This window comes from Dromiciops gliroides, chromosome 3, assembly GCF_019393635.1.
Source record: "Dromiciops gliroides isolate mDroGli1 chromosome 3, mDroGli1.pri, whole genome shotgun sequence".
Taxonomy (NCBI): Eukaryota; Metazoa; Chordata; class Mammalia; order Microbiotheria; family Microbiotheriidae; genus Dromiciops; species Dromiciops gliroides.
Window position 1 is genome coordinate 599878079 of NC_057863.1, and position 10469 is coordinate 599888547.

The 10469-nt window shown below is 41.9% G+C and overlaps 1 protein-coding gene across 1 annotated transcript; it reads left to right on the forward strand.

Annotated features, from left to right (window-relative positions):
• The first annotated feature begins 9076 nt into the window (after window positions 1-9076).
• On the forward strand, window positions 9077-10099 carry LOC122751967 (immunoglobulin-binding protein 1-like). Its single transcript, XM_043999220.1, has one exon. The coding sequence runs from the start codon at window positions 9077-9079 to the stop codon at window positions 10097-10099; it is 1023 nt and encodes a 340-aa protein (XP_043855155.1).
• The last annotated feature ends 370 nt before the right edge of the window (window positions 10100-10469 follow it).

Genomic DNA, 10469 nt, shown 5'->3' on the forward strand with positions numbered 1-10469 from the left:
CCAGCATCAAGTATGGAGTGCTCATGGCCAGGGTTGGTTTTCTGTTCTCCAAGTTGGTGTGATTCCCATGCCCAAAAGAGGGTGTAACTCTGCTTGATCTTCTTCCAGTAATTATAGAGAGAAGAGGGATTTACAATAAAACTTAAGACACTCCTCTCCCTTGGTTCTCCTCCTATATGCCTGACTATTACTTCTCAGACTCTGAATCCAGGTCATGGTCTGAGTTTCTTCCCAAGGCTCTATCCTGGGCCCTTCTCAGCATCAGCAGCTATTTTAATTTTTTTTATCTCTATCCCCTAGCACAGAGCCTAATAGATACTTGTTGAATTGAACTCAATTGGTTTGACCAGCATAGAGTATGTAATGTTTGACTTTCTTATATAGTCAAATGATTCCTATCTATGTTTCAAAGTGCAAGTAAATTTCTCTCCTAGAAAACAAAGTGAAAGGGCTTGAAGAGCACCTCTGTATTCTCCAGTTTTTCAGGAAGGATGAAAGGTGACTTTAAGAGATGGAAAACAGATTCAAGAGGGAAAGGGGGAGGGAAGGAGGAGACAGAGATGGAGAGAGGGGGATTGAGAGGGCGAGGGAAGGAGGGAGAGAGAGTGGGAAAGAGAGGTAGGAAGGGAGGGAGAGAAGAGAGAACAACAAAGAGAAGAAAGTTCAAAGAAAATAAAAAGTAATTAATTAAAAAAAAAACCATAAACAATGACCACTGTTGATAATAGGAGCAACTGGGCCCAACTCCAGCTCTATAGATGTACCCACTCCCCACCATTATCTCCTAACTTCTGTGAAAAAATAATTATTAATAATTAATTTCGGGGGGGGGAACCCAAAGATCAATTTCAGTCCTTTCTCCTTCCCCCACCCCCACCCCCACTCCAGAAAGTCCAGTTCTTCAGGAACTTTAGCAAATCTTGTCTGGGGTAAATCCAAGGGAACAAAAGAAATGGAGACTGATTCTTTTGTTTATCTAAGTGAAGAACCACACCTAGATACTAGAATTTGCCCTTCTTTTGCTGCAACTGAATGATGCTAACCAATGAGCTTAGATCACTGTATGATGACCCACTTCTATCTAAAGAGGATAAAATCCTTGGCCATGCCAGGGTCATTCTCTTTGCCCTCTCTTGCTTGTTCCTATCTCTGGCCTCACTTTTTTTTTTTTTAGTGAGGCAATTGGGGTTAAGTGACTTGCCCAGGGTCACACAGCTAGTAAGTGTTAAGTGTCTGAGGCCGGATTTGAACTCAGGTACTCCTGACTCCAGGGCCGGTGCTCTATCCACTGCGCCACCTAGCTGCCCCCTCTGGCCTCACTTTTGCTTGGTGTGTGCTCTTCCTTGGTGCATACTCTTCCTCTTAGGACAATGTAGGTCTGAAGGCCTGAGATCATGAGAAGTTAGGGAGACACACGGACAATACTTTACTGATAGATAATATTAGTTAAGAATAAATGCTTACTGCCCAAACTAGTATAATAGCCACTGATATATAAATAGCAATTAATTTACAAAGTACAGTAGTAATAATAATTTTAGAAAACACACTTCTGACAAGGTTGCCAGACTAAAATAAACATCCTTGACCCCAGCATAACCTTTTTTAAAAAAATTTTCCAATATGTCTCCAACACATAGCGTTCCCCTTAAAGAAAAATGACTTTCTTATTCCCATTTTAGAGGCTCAAGAATGTTGAGAATTATCCAAGTTCACATGGTCAGTTGACAACAGAGTTGGGACCAGAAGCTGCATTATGAGAATAAATACCCAAGACCCCTATTAGGGTTATCTGTACAATACTCCCATGAAAAAAGGAGCTTCAGCCTAATCCTAATGGATAGTTCGGTGGCTCAGTAGATAGAGCACCAGACCTGGAATTAGAAAGATCTGAGCTCAAATATAGCCTCAGATACTTAATAGCTGGAAGGAAATAGCAAATCGCTCCAATAACTTTGCCAATCTTTGTGGGGTTTTAAATTGAAAGGAATTTTTCATCACTAATACCTGAAAGTCCTCTTTTTCATTGAAGTTCCATTTTTTTCCCCTGAAAGATTATACACACTTTTGCCGGGTAGGTAATTCTTGGTTGTAATCCCAATTCCTTTGCCCTCTGGAATATTATTTTCCATGCCCTCCAATCCTTTAATGTAGAAGCTGATAGGTATTGTGCTATCCTAACTGGGGCTCCACAGTACTTGAATTCTTTCTTTCTGGCTTCTTGCAATGTTTTCTCCTTGACCTGGGACCTCTGGAATTTGGCTATAATATTACTGGAAGTTTTCATTTTGGGATCTCTTCAGGAGGTGATTGGTGGATTCTTTCAATTTCTATTTTACCTTCTTTTTCTAGAATATCAGGGCAATTTTCTCTGACAATCTCTTGGAAGATGGTATCTAAGCTCTTGTTTTGATCATGGTTTTCAGGTGGTCCAATGATTTCCAAATTATCTCTCCTGGATCTATTTTTCAGATCAGCTGTTTTTCCAAGAAGGTATTTCACATTGCCTTCTATTTTTTTTTTTATTCATTTGGATTTGCTTAATTTGTCTTGGTTTCTCATAAAGTCAGTAGCTTCCATTTGTTCAATCCTAATTCTTAGGCAATTATTTTCTTCAGAGAGCTTTTCCATTTTGCTTTTCAATCTGTTGACTTTTTTTTCATGACTTTCCTGGATCACTCATTTCTCTTTCCATTTTTTCCTCTACCTCTCTTACTTTATCTTCTTTTTTTTTCTTTTTTTTTTGTGAGGCAATTGGGGTTAAGTGACTTGCCCAGGGTCACACAACCAGTAAGTGTTAAGTGTCTGAGGCCGAATTTGAACTCAGGTCCTCCTGACTCCAGGGCCGGTGCTCTATCCACTGAGCCATCTAGCTGCCCTTCTTACTTTATTTTCAAAGTCCTTTTTGAGTGCTTCTATGACCTAAGACTAATTCATATTTTTCCTGGAAGCTTTGGATGTAGGAGCTCTGGCATTGCTATCCTCTTGTGAGGGTGTGCTTCAATCTTCCTTGTCACTAAAGAAACTTTCTATGATTTGCATCTTTCTCTGTCTGCTCATCTTGCCTATCTTTTTTTTGTTTGTTTGTTTTGTTTTTTGTTTTTGTGGGGCAATGGGGGTTAAGTGACTTGCCTTGGGTCACACAGCTAGTGTCAAGTGTCAGGCCAGATTTGAACTCAGGTCCTCCTGAATCCAGGGCCTGTGCTTTATCCACTGCACCACCTAGCTGCCCCCTTGCCTATCTTTTACTTGACTTTTAACTCCTTCTTAAAGTGTGGCACTACTTCCAGGCTTCAGGGAATCCCAGGTGGAACAGTTTAAGGAGATGCACATTCTGCACCTGCCTGGCCTGTGCTCTGGTCTGAAAATAACCCCAGGTCTACTTGCTCTTCAACTAGAAAACAAAATGTTCATTTTGCTGGGTTGATACCTCCAGCAAGCCTGCACCCCTCTCCCACCTGGGCCGCCACCACTCAAGGCTGCTTGTTGGTTCCCAGCAAGGGTAAAACAACTGAGCTCCACTTAAGTGCCAACAGAGACCCCTATAATCTCTCCTGGGCCAACCGCTCAGCCCTCTCACCAGACCGTGAGCTTAGTTCCAGAAGAGGTTGCTGCTGCAGCCAATTCAGAGACTCCAGAGGTCTCTTTCTCTGGTACAGCCTGCCTGGGACTGGATCTGTGTCAGTTCAATCTCAGGGTTGGGTTCCACTCTCACCCCAGCATAGCAGACCCCTCCTGATGACCTTCTAACCCATCTTTTGCTGGAAAATAATCTCACCCCATCCTTTTGTGGGTTTCGCTGCTCCAGGTATTGTCCTATGGCATTATTTGAAGGGATTTGGGGGAGAGCTCCAAGGAGTCACTGCCTGTCCTCCACCATCTTCTGAAAGGAATTTTTGAATTTATCTAATGTAATCTGCTCATTTTCTGGATGAGGACACTGAGGTCCAGGGAAGCAAAATAATTGACACAGGGTAGTAAACAGAAGAGTCAGAATTTAAATCCAGGACATCTGATTCTATATTCAGTGTTCTTTCTACTGTACTACTAAGCCTCAATGTCTGTGTCATTATTAAATGTGTTGAATAACAGTTGCTGTTTCCCCACCCTCTAAATATTACTATTCTCCCTAATTAACAAAATACCCAATCCTGTCACTGTGAATTTGATTGTCATACAATTTTGCCACTAATTTAATTTACTTTTTAGATGTCATGGGTACAAGGAATACCTTCTATTTGACTTTCATTTACTGAGGACTCTCCACTGTGCCACCTAGCTGCTCTAGTCCCTAGCTTCCTAAACTGTGGGTCACAACCCCATATGGTGTCACATAACTGTGCATAATAAAAAAAATGGCAACAGTAAAAAGTAAAGTATACCTCTTTTATATGCCTATATACCTGGGGTCACATAAAAATTTCTTGGGTGAAAAGGGATCACAAGTGGAAACAGTTTAAGAAGCCCTGCTTTAGTCAATCCATGCTTCAATACTTTCCCCAGCCACCTTCCTCAATCTCTATTCTTGGATCAACCATCATCTTCTATTGTGCTTGTTCTGTTGCCTTATTACTGATCATACCTTGCTGAACTCCAACCCTGGATTACTCCTATCATCCAACTTAATTGTTCTTATTCCCATGCTACTGAATGAAGGTGAAGAAAATAATGAAACTATGTCTACTGATTCCACTACAAATGTGTTATTTAGTCTCAACTAGGACCTCACTATAGCAAAACGGTCATGCTAAATGCTACTTATTATTACTTTTCACTAATTGGTTCTTTATCTCAGTCATCCCAGTATCTGTTCCAAACCATCTCTTTTCCCTCAAGCCCCCCGTATTCCATACAACTTTTTTAAGCTGAGGCCCTGGTTTGGTACTATACCCCAAAAAAACTGAGAATATTTTCTTAAAGCTCTCATCCCACCTCTTTCTTATTGAACATTACTCTGATGTAATTCCCTGCTATTTCCTACTTCCTTCCAGGCTCAGGTCAAGGAAAAACATGTCTCCTTATCAATCCTTCTGATGTACTCTTCTTTTTTCATAACTTTCTTATGTTGCTTTCATTTCTCTCCCCATTTTTCTCAATTGATTTTTTAAAAATTTTTTGCGGGGCAATGGGGGTTAAGTGACTTGCCCAGGGTCATACAGCTAGTGTTAAGTGTCTGAGGCTGGATGTGAACTCAGGTACTCCTGAATCCAGGGCCAGTGCTTTATCCACTGTACCACCTAGCTGACCCCTCAACTGATTTTTTTTTTTTTTTGGTGAGGCAATTGGGGTTAAGTGATTTGCCCAGGATCACACAGCTAGTAAGTTGTCAAGTGTCTGAGGCTGGACTTGAACTCAGGTCCTCCTGACTCCAGGGCTGGTGCTCTATCCACTGTGCCACCTAGCTGCCCCATCTCAATTGATTTTTAAAATCCTTTTTGAGCTCTTCCAAGAAGGCTTTTTGTTCTTGAGACCAATTCATCTTCCCTCTTGAGGCTTCAAATGTAGGCAATTTGAGAGTATTGTCCTCATCTGAGTTTGCATTTGCCTCTTCCCTGTAGATACAGAAGCTCTCAATGGTAAGAGCTCTTTTTTGTTTCTTACTCATATTGCAGCTTTTTTTTTTTTTTAAAGTTTAGGTCTGCTCTGGGTGCACCAGGGTCCCTGTTTCAAGCTTCTTGTGCTGGGGTATAGGGGCTGTGTCACTGGCTTTCTACACTGAGACCTCTGTGGCTTGTGGATTTTTCTTACTGCCCTGGGCTTGCTGGCTGCGCACTAGGATTGGTAGGCCTGGTTGCACCTGTCCTGTGGGTGGCCCTCTAGCTGGCAACCTGCCCTCTCGGCTGGTGCAGGTGGTTTCACCACTGTCCTGTTGTACCACCAGTTTGTTGAGCCATGATCCAGGGGCCTCAGCTGCTTGGCTGTGGCCCACAGCTTCCTGCTGACTTGCCCTGACCCCCTCCGTGCTGTGTTACATCTCCCTTTTACCCGAGTGAGACCGACCTTTCCTGAAGTCTTCTAAATTATCTCTGGTTGGAAGACTGTGTCTCTCTGTCTCTTTGCAGGTTTTGTAGTTTCAGAATCCATCCAGAGGCTTGATTTAATGTTCTTTTTGAGGGAATAGAAGGAGAGCTCAGGCAACTCAATGGCTTCTCTCAGCCATCTTGGCTCCGCCCCCCTGATATACTCTTTTTTTTTGTTTTTGTTTTTTTGTTTGTTTTTTTGCAGGCAATGGGGGTTAAGTGACTTGCCCAGGGTCACACAGCTAGTAAGTATCAAGTGTCTGAGGCCACATTTGAACTTAGGTACTCCTGAATTCAGGGCCGGTGCTTTAACCACTGTGCCATCTAGCTGCCCCCCTTGATATACTCTTAATTTCATTGCTTCCTTTCTTCTCCAGTAGATTCTCACCATCATTACGACTCTTTCCAATAATCAATCTCCCTATCTACTGGTTTCTTCCTTGCTCCCTATATAGATACCTATGACTCCCCAATCCCAAATAAATAAACAAATAAGCAAACAAATAAATAGGCAAATAAATCAATGGATAGATAATTTTAACTTTATCCCACCATTTCTGCTAGCTATTATCATATATCTCTTTCCCTCTTCTCAGATCAATTCCTTGAGAAAACCATCAACAATCGGTGCCTCCACTTCCTCTCCTCTTTTTTTTTTTTTTTTTTTTGCAGGGCAGTGGGGGTTAAGTGATTTGCCCAGGGTCACACAGCTAATAAATGTCAAGTGTCTGAGGCTGGATTTGAACTCAGGTACTCCTGAATCCAGGACCAGTTCTTTATCCACTGAGCCACCTAGCTGTCCCCCCTCTCCTCTTATTCTTTTCAAAACCCTTTATACTCTGGCTTTGGAGCTCATATTATTCAACTGAAACTACTCTCTCCAAAGTTACAAGTGTTCTTTTAATTGCCAGATCTAATGGTCTTTTATAAGTTTTCATCCTTTTTGACTTCTTGGCAGTATTTGACAATATTGATTATCTTCTTATACTGGTTACTCAGTCAATCAACATTTATTAAGTACCTACTGTGAGCCAGGTACTGTGCCAAATGCTGAGGATACAAATACAATAAAAAAAAAACCCCAGTTCCTAACTTCAAGGAACTTACAATCTACTAAGGGAAGACCACACACGAAAAGGAAGTTGAAAAGCTGAAAAGAGTGGGAAGGGGAGGTATCCAATACTGGGACATCATGGAGAAGTCAGTCAGAGAAGTCCCAAAGTAGTGCAGCCAATGAGAAATGAAGACTCTCTCTGGTGAGACACAATGTGTGACACTACTCTCTCGGCTCTCCTGTTCCCTTTACAATTGCTCCTTCTTATTCTCCTTTGCTAGATTTTCATCCATGTCATACTATTCCTTATCTGTGGGTGTTTCCCAAGACTCTGTTCTAGCTCCTCTTTTCTTTTCTCCCTATACTATCTTCTAATGGAACCTCATCAGCTTCCATGGGTTCAATCATCTCTATGGAGATAATTCCAAGATCTATACAGCTCTTTCCTGAGTTCTAGTCCCACACCAACCACTGTCTCACAAACATCTTGAACAGGATGTCCCATTGGCATCTTCAACTCAACATGTTCAAAACTGAACATATTATCTTGTCTCTAAAACGAACTCCTCTACTACATTTCTGTTACTCTTCTTATTTTTTTTTTCAGGGCAATGAGGGTTAAGTGACTTGCCTAGGGTCAAGTATCTAAGGCCAGATTTGAACTCAGGTCCTCCTTAATCCAGGGCTGGTGCTTTATGCACTTTGCCACCTAGCTGCCTCCTATTTCTATTACTCTTAAGGGTACGGTAATACAACCTTGGAATCCTCTTTGACTCTTCATTCTCACTCACCCCACATATTCAATAAGTTGTCAAATCTTGTCACATGTACCTTAATACCACCACTTAGATTCACCCCCTTCTATTTTGTCAAAAGCTCTTCCCACATCTATTGAAATTATCATATGACTTCTGTTTATTTTGTTATTGGTATGGTCAATTGTACTGATAGTTTTCCTAATATTGAACCAGCCCTATATTCCTGATATAAATCCCACTTGGTAATAGGGTATGATCCTTGTGCTATATTGCTATAATCTCTTTGCTAGTATTTTATTTTAAATTGTTGCATTAATATTCATTTGAGAAATTAGTTTATAGTGTCCTTTCCCTGGTTTATTTCTCCCTGGTTTAGGTATCAGCACTATATTTGTGTCATAAAAGGAATTTGGTAGGACTCCACCTATTTTTACAAATAGTTTATATAGTATTAGAATAAAATGTTCTTTAAATGCTTGATAGAATTCACTTGTGAACCCATTTGGCCCTGAGGATTTTTTCTTATGGAGTTCACTGATGGTTGGTTCTTTTTTCTAAAATTAGGTTATTTAAGTATTCTATTTCTTCTGTTAATCTGGCAATTTATATTTTTGTAACTATTCATTGATTTCACTTAGATTGTCAGATTCATTGGCATATAATTGGGCAAAATAGCTCCTATAGTTGTTTTAATTTCTTCATTGATAGTGAATTCACCCCTTTCATTTTTGATACTGGCCATTTATTTCCTTCTTTCCTTTTAAAAAATCAAATTAATCAATGGTGTGTCTATTTTATTGTGTTTTTTTTTCATAAAAACAGCTTCTGGTTTTATTTATTTATTCAATGGTTTTCTGACTTTAAGTTTTATTAATCGCTCCTTTCATTTTCAGGATTTCCAGTTTGGTGTTTAATTGGGAATTTTTCCTTTGTTCTTTTTCTAGGGTTTGGTTTTGTTTGGTGTGTGTGTGTGTGTGTGTGTGTGTGTGTGTGTGTGTGTGTGTGTGTGTGTGTGTGTGTGTGTGTGTTTTAATGTATGTTTGTGCTTTTGGTTTTTTGTTCGGGTTTTTTTTTTTTTCTGGGCAATGAGGGTTAAGTGATTTGCCCTAGGTCACACAGCTAGTAACTGTCAAGTGACTGAGGTCGGACTTGAACTTAGGTCCTCCTGAATCCAGCGCCGGGGCGTTGCCCACGGCTGCGCCCTTTTCTATTTTTCTTAAAGTTACACGCTCAGCTTCCCCAAGATGGCGGAGGCAGTAGCTACGGTGACCGAAGAGGAGGTGGCCAGGCCGCGACTGCCGCAGCTGCTAGAGACCGGCCGCCGGCTCCTAAGTGAAGTTGAGGACACGAACGAGTCGACTAACTCCAGGTTCATCCAAGAGAAGGTGAAGCAGGGCTTAGAAAGCCTAGAAAAGGAATCCCGCATGATGGCGCAGCTTGACTTGTTCAGCTCCAACGAAGACCTGGAAGAAATCTCTTCCGCTGACCTGAAGTATCTGATGGTACCAGCCCTCCAGGGAGCCCTCACTTTGAAGCAGGTCAGTTTCAACCACCGGCTGGAACAAGTACTGGCCGCCCGCGCCCATTTCATGAACTTTTTAAAGCAATGTCACAACTACCAGATCGCCAAGTTTGAGCTTCCGGCAACCCAGGACTATACCCCCGGAAAAAAATCGGGGGACGGGCCCTCGGGTAGCCGGCAAAGCCTTGTTGCCATGGCATCCCATCGACAAGCAAAAATAGAACGATACAAACAGAAGAAGGAGCTGGAGAACAAGTTGGCATCTCTGGAGTCTGCTGTGGAAAGTGGCCGAGCAGAGGACGAACAAGTCCGAGAGTATTACCTACTTCACTTACAGAAATGGGTCAACATCAGTTTGGAAGAGATTGAGAACATTGACCAAGAACTAGTGATCCTGAAAGCCCGAGACACAGGAAAACAGGCACCACCTTCTCCCGTGGCTCCACAGAACAGACCTCCACCCAAACTTTTTGTTCTCACCCGGGACACTGCCCAGGCCAAGGTATTTGGCTCTGGCTATCCGAGCCTGGCCACCATGACGGTGAATGACTGGTGTGAGCAGCGCCAAAAATGGGACCCACTCAAGAACACAACCATGAACATCAATCAAGGGGCAGAACAAGAGGAGGATCAGGAAACAAAATCAGAAGAGGATGATGAAGACGCACTACACAAAAAACGTAATTGGGACGACTGGAAGGACACGCATCCACGGGGTTATGGTAACCGTCAGAACATGGGTTAATCTCAACCGGAAGTAATAGGACCAGAGAGACTTGACTTTTCATCTGCAGAGGAAAGCTGTACAGGTTCCCACTCCCCTGCCCTCCTCCCTCTCCTGTGTACAATAACATCAGAGACAGTTCATCTTGCTGTGCATTTAATAAAGTGTCAAAAGACTTAAGTGTGCACTTGTAGCCTAGCTGATGAGCTGACAGAGCTATTGCGGGCATCACTCCTGAGCAGAGATTCCCAGTTTCCCAAACATTCCCAAGTAAGTGGACAGGAAAAGGCAATGAGAAATGGCTTTGTATCATTGGTGCTTGTATTGATTGTCTTTTAAAAAATTGTCCCATATATTACTTAAGCTTCTATTGCAGCCCAAGCCCTTTCCT